The sequence below is a fragment of the Oncorhynchus keta genome, chromosome 11 (genome assembly GCF_023373465.1).
Source record: "Oncorhynchus keta strain PuntledgeMale-10-30-2019 chromosome 11, Oket_V2, whole genome shotgun sequence".
NCBI classification, from domain to species: domain Eukaryota; kingdom Metazoa; phylum Chordata; class Actinopteri; order Salmoniformes; family Salmonidae; genus Oncorhynchus; species Oncorhynchus keta.
This window is the reverse complement of record NC_068431.1, coordinates 3275969-3291960: the sequence shown is the minus strand read 5'-3', so window position 1 is coordinate 3291960 and position 15992 is coordinate 3275969. Positions and strand designations below refer to the sequence as shown.

At 41.6% G+C, this 15992-nt stretch overlaps 1 protein-coding gene across 2 annotated transcripts in view; it reads left to right on the top strand.

Annotated features, from left to right (window-relative positions):
• Positions 1-15992, top strand: part of heatr6 (HEAT repeat containing 6) — an 81575-nt gene that overhangs the window by 33100 nt on the left and 32483 nt on the right. For both annotated transcript variants that reach the window (XM_052529107.1, XM_052529108.1), the window contains 3 exons: positions 4058-4180; positions 4266-4352; positions 6434-6568. In XM_052529107.1, coding sequence (XP_052385067.1) covers positions 4058-4180; positions 4266-4352; positions 6434-6568 — 345 coding nt within the window. The remainder of the gene's footprint in view (positions 1-4057; positions 4181-4265; positions 4353-6433; positions 6569-15992) is intronic.

Below are 15992 nucleotides of genomic sequence, written 5' to 3'. Positions count from 1 at the left end.
GACAGTCGGGGCTGTGACTAGAATACAAACTGACAGTCGGGGCTGTGATTTAGAATACAAACTGACAGTCGGCTGTGATTTAGAATACAAACTGACAGTCGGGGCTGTGACTAGAATACAAACTGACAGTCGGGGCTGTGACTAGAATACAAACTGACAGTCGGGGCTGTGATTAGAATACAAACTGACAGTCGGGGCTGTGATTTAGAATACAAACTCCTCAGTCGGGGCTGTGACTAGAATACAAACTGACAGTTGGGGCTGTGACTAGAATACAAACCAGTTGGGGCTGTGATTTAGAATCAAACTGACAGTCGGGGCTGTGATTAGAATACAAACTGACAGTCGGGGCTGTGACTAGAATACAAACTGACAGTCGGGGCTGTGATTTAGAATACAAACTGACAGTCGGCTGTGACTAGAATACAAACTGACAGTCGGGGCTGTGATCAGAATACAAACTGACAGTTGGGGCTGTGATTTAGAATACAAACTGACAGTCGGGGCTGTGACTAGAATACAAACTGACAGTCGGGACTGTGATTTAGAATACAAACTGACAGTCGGGGCTGTGATTTAGAATACAAACTGACAGTCGGCTGTGATTTAGAATACAAACTGACAGTCGGCTGTGATTAGAATACAAACTGACAGTCGGGGCTGTGACTAGAATACAAACTGACAGTCGGGGCTGTGACTAGAATACAAACTGACAGTCGGGGCTGTGACTAGAAGTACCAGCTACAAACTGACAGTCGGGGCTGTGATTTAGAATACAAACTGACAGTCGGGGCTGTGATTAGAATACAAACTGACAGTCGGGGCTGTGACTAGAATACAAACTGACAGTCGGGGCTGTGATTAGAATACAAACTGACAGTCGGGGCTGTGATTAGAATACAAACTGACAGTCGGCTGTGACTAGAATACAAACTGACAGACGGGGCTGTGACTAGAATACAAACTGACAGTTGGGGCTGTGATTAGAATACAATCTGACAGACGGGGCTGTGATTAGAATACAAACTGACAGTCGGGGCTGTGATTAGAATACAAACTGACAGTCGGGGCTGTGATTTAGAATACAAACTGACAGTCGGGGCTGTGATTTAGAATACAAACTGACAGTCGGGGCTGTGACTAGAATACAATCTGACAGACGGGGCTGTGATTAGAATACAAACTGACAGTCGGGGCTGTGATTAGAATACAAACTGACAGTCTGTGATTAGAACTGTGATTTAGAATACAAACTGACAGTTGGGGCTGTGATTAGAATACAATCTGACAGACGGGGCTGTGATTAGAATACAAACTGACAGTCGGGGCTGTGATTTAGAATACAAACTGACAGTCGGGGCTGTGATTTAGAATACAAACTGACAGTCGGGACTGTGATTTAGAATACAAACTGACAGTCGGGGCTGTGATTAGAATACAAACTGACAGTCGGGGCTGTGATTTAGAATACAAACTGACAGTCGGGGCTGTGACTAGAATACAAACTGACAGTCGGGGCTGTGATTTAGAATACAAACTGACAGTCGGGGCTGTGACTAGAATACAAACTGACAGTCGGGGCTGTGATTTAGAATACAAACTGACAGTCGGGGCTGTGATTTAGAATACAAACTGACAGTCGGGGCTGTGATTTAGAATACAAACTGACAGTCGGCTGTGACTAGAATACAAACCGACAGTCGGGGCTGTGACTAGAATACAAACTGACAGTCGGGGCTGTGATTTAGAATACAAACTGACAGTCGGGGCTGTGACTAGAATACAAACTGACAGTCGGGGCTGTGACTAGAATACAAACTGACAGTCGGGGCTGTGATTAGAATACAAACTGACAGTCGGGGCTGTGATTTAGAATACAAACTGACAGTCGGGGCTGTGATTTAGAATACAAACTGACAGTCGGGGCTGTGATTTAGAATACAAACTGACAGTCGGGGCTGTGACTAGAATACAAACTGACAGTCGGGGCTGTGATTTAGAATACAAACTGACAGCCGTGCTGTGATTTAGAATACAAACTGACAGTCGGCTGTGATTTAGAATACAAACTGACAGTCGGCTGTGATTAGAATACAAACTGACAGTCGGGGCTGTGATTAGAATACAAACTGACAGTCGGGGCTGTGACTAGAATACAAACTGACAGTCGGGGCTGTGACTAGAATACAAACTGACAGTCGGGCTGTGATTTAGAATACAAACTGACAGTCGGGGCTGTGATTAGAATACAAACTGACAGTCGGGGCTGTGATTAGAATACAAACTGACAGTCGGGGCTGTGATTAGAATACAAACTGACAGTCGGGGCTGTGATTAGAATACAAACTGACAGTCGGGGCTGTGATTTAGAATACAAACTGACAGTCGGGGCTGTGACTAGAATACAAACTGACAGTCGGGGCTGTGATTAGAATACAAACTGACAGTCGGGGCTGTGATTAGAATACAAACTGACAGTCGGGGCTGTGATTAGAATACAAACTGACAGTCGGGGCTGTGACTAGAATACAAACTGACAGTCGGGACTGTGATTTAGAATACAAACTGACAGTCGGGGCTGTGATTAGAATACAAACTGACAGTCGGGGCTGTGATTTAGAATACAAACTGACAGTCGGGGCTGTGATTAGAATACAAACTGACAGTCGGGGCTGTGATTAGAATACAAACTGACAGACGGGGCTGTGATTAGAATACAAACTGACAGTCGGGGCTGTGATTAGAATACAAACTGACAGTCGGGGCTGTGATTAGAATACAAACTGACAGACGGGGCTGTGATTTAGAATACAAACTGACAGTCGGGGCTGTGATCAGAATACAAACTGACAGTTGGGGCTGTGATTTAGAATACAAACTGACAGTCGGGGCTGTGACTAGAATACAAACTGACAGTCGGGGCTGTGATTTAGAATACAAACTGACAGTCGGGGCTGTGATTTAGAATACAAACTGACAGTCGGGGCTGTGATTTAGAATACAAACTGACAGTCGGGGCTGTGACTAGAATACAAACTGACAGTCGGGGCTGTGATTAGAATACAAACTGACAGTTGGGGCTGTGATTTAGAATACAAACTGACAGACGGGGCTGTGATTTAGAATACAAACTGACAGTCGGGGCTGTGATCAGAATACAAACTGACAGTTGGGGCTGTGATTTAGAATACAAACTGACAGTCGGGGCTGTGACTAGAATACAAACTGACAGTCGGGGCTGTGATTTAGAATACAAACTGACAGTCGGGGCTGTGATTTAGAATACAAACTGACAGTCGGGGCTGTGATTTAGAATACAAACTGACAGTCGGGGCTGTGACTAGAATACAAACTGACAGTCGGGGCTGTGATTAGAATACAAACTGACAGTCGGGGCTGTGATTAGAATACAAACTGACAGTCGGGGCTGTGATTAGAATACAAACTGACAGTCGGGGCTGTGATTAGAATACAAACTGACAGTCGGGGCTGTGATTAGAATACAAACTGACAGTCGGGGCTGTGATTAGAATACAAACTGACAGTCGGGGCTGTGATTAGAATACAAACTGACAGTCGGGGCTGTGATTAGAATACAAACTGACAGTCGGGGCTGTGATTAGAATACAAACTGACAGTTGGGGCTGTGATTTAGAATACAAACTGACAGTTGGGGCTGTGATTTAGAATACAAACTGACAGTCGGGGCTGTGATTTAGAATACAAACTGACAGTTGGGGCTGTGATTTAGAATACAAACTGACAGTTGGGGCTGTGATTTAGAATACAAACTGACAGTTGGGGCTGTGATTAGAATACAAACTGACAGTCGGGGCTGTGATTAGAATACAAACTGACAGTAATGTCCCAGCAGCTTGATAATGTATTATCTGTGACGAATATTAACCTTGGAAGTTAGAGCACAACCACTGAATAAAAAGTATTATTTTGTATTATTTCTTGGGACAATTTTATTTGATTGGCTTTTCATATTTTTGAGAACGGCCCGAAAGCATGCATTTACCGGCTAATGGAAACCTGTGTGTGTGACTGTTAGGTGCTAGCCCACCTGGTGCGTGGTTACTTCCCTCTGTGCCAGGCGTGTCTCTGTGAGCTGGGGCAGGTGAGCGCACGTTGCCTCCGAGAGACAGACCCCTCCATTCAACTACACGGAGCCAAGGTGACACACACTCATCAATGTGCAGTTTGTTTAATTTATTGAATAATGCGGAATAACGAGACAAACATAACATCTCTCTCCGTAGTTACTAGAGGAGTTGGGGACAGGTATCATCCAACAGTACAGACCAGACAACAGCCAGTCAGAGAGCTGCAGGGTCCCCATCTCACAGGTACACCTCTGTCTGGCCCTCTGCCACAACTGTCTGTCTGTTCCCTCAGGTCTGGACGAAAAGCAAGTCATTTTACTACCCAAGAATAGCAAAGCATCTTTTACTGGCTCAAATAGCTGACCAATCAGCCAGCTATTTCACATTAACCACATTGACAACAGACTTTCAGCACCCTTATAGGGAAGGACACTCAACAAGCACAGCACTTACACAGATGACTGATGATTGGCTGAGAGAAAAACATTTTTAAAAGATTGTGGGGGCTGTGTTAGACTTCATCGGGTGCTTCTTGAAATGGGTTTCCATGGTCGAGCAGCCCCACACAAGCCTAAGATCACCATGCCAAGCGTTGGCTGGAGTGGTGTAAAACTCACTGCTATTGGACTCTGGAGCAGTGGAAACAAGATCTGTGGAGTGATGAATCACGCTTGGCATAGTGCCAACTGTAAAGTTTGGTGGGGGAGGAATGGGAAACATTGGCTGTTTTTCATGGTTCGGGCTAGGCCCCTTCGTTCAAGGGAAGGAAAATCTTAAGGCTACAGCATACAATAACATTCCAGATGATTCTCTGCTTCCACAGTATGGGGAAGGCCTGTTCCTGTTTCAGCATGACAATGCCCCCGTGCACAAAGTGAGGTCTATACATTGTTTTGTCGAGATCGTTGTGGAAGAACTTGACTGGCCTGCACAGAGCCCTGACCTCAACCTCATCGAACACTTTTGGGATGAATTGGAAAGCTGACTGCGAGCCAGGACTAATCGCCCAACATCAGTGACCGACCTCACTAATGCTCTCATGGCTGAATGGAAGTCCCTGCAGCAATGTTCCAACATATAGTGGAAAGCCTTCCCAGAAGAGTGGAGGCTGTTATAGCAGCAATGTTCCAACATCTAGTAGAAAGTCTTCCCAGAAGAGTTGAGGCTGTTATAGCAGCAATGTTCCAACATCTAGTGGAAAGCATTCCCAGAAGAGTGGAGGCTGTTATAGCAGCAATGTTCCTACATCTAGTGGAAAGCCTTCCCAGAAGAGTGGAGGCTGTTATAGCAGCAATGTTCCAACATCTAGTGGAAAGCCTTCCCTAAAGAGTTGAGGCTGTTATAGCAGCAATGTTCCAACATCTAGTAGAAAGTCTTCCCAGAAGAGTGGAGGCTGTTATAGCAGCAATGTTCCAACATCTAGTGGAAAGCCTTCCCAGAAGAGTGCAGGCTGTTATAGCAGCAATGTACCAACATCTAGTGGAAAGCCTTCCCAGAAGAGTGGAGGCTGTTATAGCAGCAATGTTCCAACATCTAGTGGAAAGCCTTCCCTAAAGAGTTGAGGCTGTTATAGCAGCAATGTTCCAACATCTAGTGGAAAGCCTTCCCTGAAGAGTGGAGGATGTTACAGTAGCAGAGGGGGGGAGGGACCAACTCCATGTTAATGGCCATGATTTTGGAATGAGATGTTCAACGAGAAGTTGTCCATATACTTTTGGTGATGCAGTATGTATGTTATGGTAGAGTAATAATGTATTATGTTGTATGTGTTTGGACCCCAGGAAGAGTAGCTGCTGCCTTGGCAGGAACTAATGGGGATCCATAATAAACCCCAGGAAGAGTAGCTGCTGCCTTGGCAGGAACTAATGGGGATCCATAATAAACCCCAGGAAGAGTAGCTGCTGCCTTGGCAGGAACTAATGGGGATCCATAATAAACCCCAGGAAGAGTAGCTGCTGCCTGTCCAATCACATACAATAGAATAATACATTATTACACACTACCACATGCATGAGCAAAAGTATGTGGACAACTGTCTGGCTAACCTGTCTGCCTGTCTAGCCTGTCTGCCTGTCTAGCCTGTCTGTCTGCCTGTCTAGCCTGTCTGTCTGCCTGTCTAGCCTGTCTGTCTGCCTGTCTAGCCTGTCTGCCTGTCTAGCCTGTCTACCTGTCTAGCCTGTCTGCCTGTCTAGCCTGTCTGCCTGTCTAGCCTGTCTGTCTGTCTAGCCTGTCTGTCTAAGCTGTCTAAACTGTCTGTCGTTCTAAACTGTCTGTCTGTCTAACGTGTCTGCCAAGGCACGTGTCTAATTGCGTGTGTGCTGCAGGTGGTCCAGTTCTGGGTGGATGTATTGAGTGGTCCGCTGAACGGAGCTCTTCAGAGTCATCAGCATCCTACTCTACAGACCAGCGCCTGTGACACCCTCTCCTCTATCCTGCCACAGGCCTTCACACAGCTACCTGTAGGTACCCTCTATCCTGCCACAGGCCTTCACACAGCTACCTGTAGGTACCCTCTATCCTGCCACAGGCCTTCACACAGCTACCTGTAGGTACCCTCTATCCTGCCACAGGCCTTCACACAGCTACCTGTAGGTACCCTCTATCCTGCTCGTTCCTTGGCAGGCACTCAATTTCAAGCTGCTTTATTGGCATGAAAAACATTGTCATTATTGCCATAGCAACAATGTATACAATATACATTGTATTAAAATAATGAAAAATAATAATATAAAAAGGAATTAAGTTAAATAAATAAATACAATACAATTGTAACAGTCAATAGTAGAAATATTTTTTATATTTTTTTTATTTAACTAGGCAAGTCCGTTAGGAACAAATTCTTACTTTCAATGATGGCCTAGGAACAGTGGGTAGTTAACCCACTGTTCCTAGGCCATCATTGAAAGTAAGAATTTGTCTGTTCAGGGAATTTGCCTGTTCAGGGGCAGAACGACAGATTTGTACATTGTCAGCGCGGGAATTCAATCTTGCAACCTTCCGGTTGCTAGTCCAACGCTCTAACCACTAGGCTACCTGCCGCCCCAATATAATGCATATAAAAGGCTAACCATTAAAATATAACTAACCATTACATCAGTACGACAACTACCATCATCATTACCACCACCATTATCATCACTACCATCATTACTACCATCATTACTCACTATGGTCACCATCATTACTACCACTACCGTCATCATTACTATCACTACCGTCATCATTACTATCACTACCGTCATCATTACTATCACTACCGTCATCATTACTATCACTACCGTCATCATCATTACTACCACTACCGTCATCATCATTACTACCACTACCGTCATCATCATTACTATCACTACCATCATCATCATTACTATCACTACCGTCATCATTACTACCACTACCATCATCATTACTACCACTACCATCATCATCATTACTATCACTACCGTCATCATCATTACTATCACTACCGTCATCATTACTACCACTACCGTCATCATTACTATCACTACCGTCATCATCATTACTATCACTACCGTCATCATTACTACCACTACCGTCATCATTACTATCACTACCGTCATCATTACTATCACTACCGTCATCATTACTATCACTACCATCATCATTACTATCACTACCGTCATCATTACTATCACTACCGTCATCATTACTATCACTACCGTCATCATCATTACTATCACCATCATCATCATTACTATCACTACCGCCATCATCATTACTATCACTACCGTCATCATTACTACCACTACCATCATCATCATTACTATCACTACCGCCATCATCATTACTATCACTACCGTCATCATCATTACCATCACTACCGTCATCATCATTACTATCACTACCGTCATCATTACTACCACTACCGTCATCATTACTATCACTACCATCATCATTACTATCACTACCATCATCATTACTACCACTACCGTCATCATTACTACCACTACCGTCATCATTACTATCACTACCGCCATCATCATTACTATCACTACCGCCATCATCATTACTATCACTACCGTCATCATTACCATCACTACCGTCATCATCATTACCATCACTACCGTCATCATCATTACTATCACTACCGTCATCATCATTACCATCACTACCGTCATCATCATTACTATCACTACCGTCATCATCATTACCATCACTACAGTCATCATTACTATCACTACCGTCATCATCATTACCATCACTACCGTCATCATCATTACCATCACTACCGTCATCATCATTACCATCACTACCGTCATCATCATTACCATCACTACCGTCATCATCATTACCATCACTACCGTCATCATCATTACCATCACTACCGTCATCATCATTACCATCACTACCGGCATCATCATTACCATCACTACCGGCATCATCATTACTATCACTACCGGCATCATCATTACTATCACTACCGGCATCATTATTACTGTCACTACCGTCATCATCATTACTATCACTACCGTCATCATTACTACCACTACTGTCGTCATTATTATCACTGCCATCATCATCATTACTATCACTACCATCATCATCATTACTATCACTACCGTCATCATCATTACTATCACTACCGTCATCATCATTACTATCACTACCGGCATCATCATCATTACTATCACTACCGCATCATCATCATTACTATCACTACCGGCATTACTATCACTACCGTCATCATTATTACTGTCACTACCGGCATCATCATTACTATCACTACCATCATCATTACTATCACTACCGCCATCATCATTACTATCACTACCGCCATCATCATTACTATCACTACCGTCATCATCATTACCATCACTACCGTCATCATCATTACCATCACTACCGTCATCATCATTACCATCACTACCGTCATCATTATTACTATCACTACCGTCATCATTACTACCACTACTGTCGTCATTATTATCACTGCCATCATCATCATTACTATCACTACCATCATCATCATTACTATCACTACCGTCATCATCATTACTATCACTACCGTCATCATCATTACTATCACTACCGGCATCATCATCATTACTATCACTACCGGCATCATCATCATTACTATCACTACCATCATTACTATCACTACCGTCATCATTATTACTGTCACTACCGGCATCATCATTACTATCACTACCGGCATCATCATTACTATCACTACCGTCATCATCATTACTACCACTACCGTCATCATCATTACTACCACTACCGTCATCATCATTACTATCACTACCGTCATCATCATTACTATCACTACCGGCATCATTACTATCACTGCCGCCCCAATATAATGCATATAAAAGGCTAACCATTAAAATATAACTAACCATTACATCAGTACGACAACTACCATCATCATTACCACCACCATTATCATCACTACCATCATTACTACCATCATTACTCACTATGGTCACCATAATATAATAATAATAATAATATATGCCATTTAGCAGACGCTTTTATCCAAAGCGACTTACAGTCATGTGTGCATACATTCTACGTATGGGTGGTCCCGGGAATTGAACCCACTACCCTGGCGTTACAAGCGCCATGCTCTACCAACTGAGCTACAGAAGGACCACTACCACTACCACCATCATTACTACCACTACCGTCATCATTACTACCACTACCATCATCATTACTATCACTACCGTCATCATTACTATCACTACCATCATCATCATTACTATCACTACCATCATCATTACTATCACTACCGTCATCATCATTACTATCACTACCGTCATCATTACTATCACTACCGTCATCATTACTATCACTACCGTCATCATTACTATCACTACCGTCATCATCATTACTATCACTACCATCATCATCATTACTATCACTACCGTCATCATTACTACCACTACCATCATCATTACTACCACTACCATCATCATCATTACTATCACTACCGTCATCATCATTACTATCACTACCGTCATCATTACTACCACTACCGTCATCATTACTATCACTACCATCATCATTACTATCACTACCGTCATCATTACTATCACTACCATCATCATTACTATCACTATCATCATCATTACTATCACTACCATCATCATCATTACTATCACTACCATCATCATTACTATCACTACCATCATCATTACTATCACTACCATCATCATTACTATCACTACCGCCATCATCATTACTATCACTACCGCCATCATCATTACTATCACTACCGTCATCATTACTACCACTACCATCATCATTACTATCACTACCATCATCATTACTATCACTACCGTCATCATCATTACCATCACTACCGTCATCATCATTACTATCACTACCATCATCATTACCATCACTACCGTCATCATCATTACTATCACTACCATCATCATTACTATCACTACCGTCATCATTACTACCACTACTGTCATCATTACTATCACTACCATCATCATTACTATCACTACCGTCATCATCATTACCATCACTACCGTCATCATCATTACTATCACTACCGTCATCATCATTACTATCACTACCATCATCATTACTATCACTACCGTCATCATTACTATCACTACCGTCATCATTACTATCACTACCGTCAGCATTACTATCACTACTCGTCACATTACTATCACTACCGTCAGCATTACTATCACTACCGCCATCATCATTACTATCACTACCGTCATCATCATTACTATCACTACCGCCATCATCATTACTATCACTACCGCCATCATCATTACTATCACTACCGTCATCATTACCATCACTACCGTCATCATCATTACTATCACTACTGTCATCATCATTACTATCACTACCGTCATCATCATTACTATCACTACCGTCATCATCATTACCATCACTACCGTCATCATCATTACTATCACTACCATCATCATTACTATCACTACCGTCATCATTACTACCACTACCGTCATCATTACTATCACTACCGTCATCATTACTATCACTACCGTCATCATCATTACTATCACTACCGTCATCATCATTACTATCACTACCGTCATCATCATTACTATCACTACCGTCATCATCATTACTATCACTACCATCATCATTACTATCACTACCGTCATCATTACTATCACTACCGTCAGCATTACTATCACTACCGCCATCATCATTACTATCACTACCGCCATCATCATTACTATCACTACCGTCATCATCATTACCATCACTACCGTCATCATCATTACCATCACTACCGTCATCATCATTACCATCACTACCGTCATCATCATTACTATCACTACCGTCATCATCATTACTATCACTACCGTCATCATCATTACTATCACTACCGTCATCATCATTACATCACTACCGTCATCATCACCATCACTACCGTCATCATTACCATCACTACCGTCATCATCATTACCATCACTACCGTCATCATCATTACTATCACTACCGTCATCATCATTACTATCACTACCGTCATCATCATTACTATCACTACCGTCATCATCATTACTATCACTACCGTCATCATCATTACTATCACTACCGTCATCATCATTACTATCACTACCGGCATCATCATTACTATCACTACCGGCATCATCATTACTATCACTACCGGCATCATCATTACTATCACTACCGGCATCATCATTACTATCACTACCGGCATCATCATTACTATCACTACCGCATCATCATTACTATCACTACCGGCATCATTAATACTGTCACTACCGTCATCATCATTACTATCACTACCGTCATCATTACTACCACTACTGTCATCATTATTATCACTGCCATCATCATCATTACTATCACTACCATCATCATCATTACTATCACTACCGTCATCATCATTACTATCACTACCATCATCATTATTACTATCACTACCGGCATCATCATCATTATTATCACTACCGCATCATCATCATTACTATCACTACCGGCATCATCATCATTACTATCACTACCGGCATCATCATCATTACTATCACTACCATCATTACTATCACTACCGTCATCATTATTACTGTCACTACCGGCATCATCATTACTATCACTACCGCATCATCATTACTATCACTACCGTCATCATCATTACTACCACTACCGTCATCATCATTACTACCACTACCGTCATCATCATTACTATCACTACCGTCATCATTATTACTACCACTACCGTCATCATCATTACTACCACTACCGTCATCATCATTACTATCACTACCGTCATCATCATTATTACTATCACTACCGGCATCATCATTACTATCACTACCGCATCATTAATACTGTCACTACCGTCATCATTATTACTATCACTACCGTCATCATTACTACCACTACTGTCGTCATTATTATCACTGCCATCATCATCATTACTATCACTACCGTCATCATCATTACTATCACTACCGTCATCATCATTACTATCACTACCGGCATCATCATCATTATTATCACTACCGGCATCATCATCATTACTATCACTACCGGCATCATCATCATTACTATCACTACCGGCATCATCATCATTACTATCACTACCATCATTACTATCACTACCGTCATCATTATTACTGTCACTACCGGCATCATTATTACTGTCACTACCGGCATCATCATTACTACCACTACCGTCATCATCATTACTACCACTACCGTCATCATCATTACTATCACTACCGTCATCATCATTACTATCACTACCGTCATCATTATTACTATCACTACCGTCATCATTATTACTATCACTACCGGCATCATTACTATCACTACCGTCATCATTATTACTATCACTACCGTCATCATCATTACTATCACTACCGGCATCATTACTATCACTACCGTCATCATTATTACTATCACTACCGTCATCATCATTACTATCACTACCGTCATCATCATTACTATCACTACCGTCATCATCATTACTATCACTACCGTCATCATCATTACTATCACTACATCATCATCATTACTATCACTACCGTCATCATCATTACTATCACTACCGGCATCATCATTACTATCACTACCATCATCATCATCATTACTATCACTACCATCATCATTACTACCACTACCGTCATCATTACTATCACTACCGTCATCATTACTACCACTACCGTCATCATTACTATCACTACCGTCATCATTACTATCACTACCGTCATCATTACTATCACTACCGTCATCATTACTACCACTACCGCCATCATCATTACTATCACTACCGCCATCATCATTACTATCACTACCGCCATCATCATTACTATCACTACCGCCATCATCATTACTATCACTACCGCCATCATCATTACTATCACTACCATCATCATTACCATCACTACGCCATCATCATTACCATCACTACCGTCATCATCATTACCATCACTACCTCATCATCATTACTATCACTACCGTCATCATCATTACTATCACTACCGTCATCATCACTACCGTCATCATCATTACCATCACTACCGTCATCATCATTACCATCACTACCGTCATCATCATTACTATCACTACCGTCATCATCACTACAGTCATCATTACTATCACTACCGTCATCATCATTACCATCACTACCGTCATCATCATTACCATCACTACCGTCATCATCATTACCATCACTACATCATCATCATTACCATCACTACCGTCATCATCATTACCATCACTACCGTCATCATCATTACCATCACTACCGTCATCATCATTACCATCACTACCGTCATCATCATTACTATCACTACCGGCATCATCATTACTATCACTACCGCATCATCATTACTATCACTACCGGCATCATCATTACTATCACTACCGGCATCATTATTACTGTCACTACCGTCATCATCATTACTATCACTACCATCATCATTACTACCACTACTGTCGTCATTATTATCACTGCCATCATCATCATTACTATCACTACCATCATCATCATTACTATCACTACCGTCATCATCATTACTATCACTACCGTCATCATTATTACTATCACTACCGGCATCATCATCATTACTATCACTACCGGCATCATCATCATTACCTTCACTACCATCATTACTATCACTACCGGCATCATCATTACTGTCACTACCGGCATCATCATTACTATCACTACCGGCATCATCATTACTATCACTACCGTCATCATCATTACTACCACTACCGGTCATCATCATTACTATCACTACCGTCATCATCATTACTATCACTACCGGCATCATTACTATCACTGCCGCCCCAATATAATGCATATAAAAGGCTAACCATTAAAATATAACTAACCATTACATCAGTACGACAACTACCATCATCATTACCACCACCATTATCATCACTACCATCATTACTACCATCATTACTCACTATGGTCACCATCATTACTACCACTACCGTCATCATTACTACCACTACCGTCATCATTACTATCACTACCGTCATCATTACTATCACTACCGTCATCATTACTATCACTACCGTCATCATTACTATCACTACCGTCATCATTACTACCACTACCGTCATCATCATTACTACCACTACCGTCATCATCATTACTATCACTACCGTCATCATTACTACCACTACCGTCATCATCATTACTACCACTACCGTCATCATCATTACTACCACTACCGTCATCATCATTACTACCACTACCGTCATCATCATTACTACCACTACCGTCATCATCATTACTATCACTACCGTCATCATCATTACTATCACTACCATCATCATCATTACTACCACTACCGTCATCATCATTACTATCACTACCGTCATCATCATTACTATCACTACGTCATCATCATTACTATCACTACCGTCATCATCATTACTATCACTACCGTCATCATCATTACTATCACTACCGTCATCATCATTACTATCACTACCATCATCATTACTATCACTACCATCATCATCATTACTATCACTACCATCATCATCATTACTATCACTACCATCATCATCATTACTATCACTACCATCATCATCATTACTATCACTACCATCATTACTATCACTACCATCATTACTATCACTACCATCATCATCATTACTATCACTACCATCATCATTACTATCACTACCATCATCATTACTATCACTACCGTCATCATTACTACCACTACCATCATCATTACTATCACTACCGTCATCATCATTACCATCACTACCGTCATCATCATTACTATCACTACCATCATCATTACCATCACTACCATCATCATTACCATCACTACCGTCATCATCATTACTATCACTACCGCCATCATCATTACTACCACTACCGTCATCATTACTATCACTACCTTCATCATTACTATCACTACCGTCATCATCATTACCATCACTACCGTCATCATCATTACTATCACTACCATCATCATTACTATCACTACGTCAGCATTACTATCACTCATCATCATTACTATCACTACCGCCATCATCATTACCATCACTACCATCATCATTACCATCACTACCGTCATCATCATTACCATCACTACCGTCATCATCATTACTATCACTACCGTCATCATCATTACTATCACTACCGTCATCATCATTACTATCACTACCGTCATCATCATTACTATCACTACCGTCATCATCATTACTATCACTACCGTCATCATCATTACTATCACTACCGTCATCATCATTACTATCACTACCGTCATCATCATTACTATCACTACTGTCATCATCATTACTATCACTACCGTCATCATCATTACCATCACTACCGTCATCATTACCATCACTACCGTCATCATCATTACCATCACTACCGTCATCATCATTACTATCACTACCGTCATCATCATT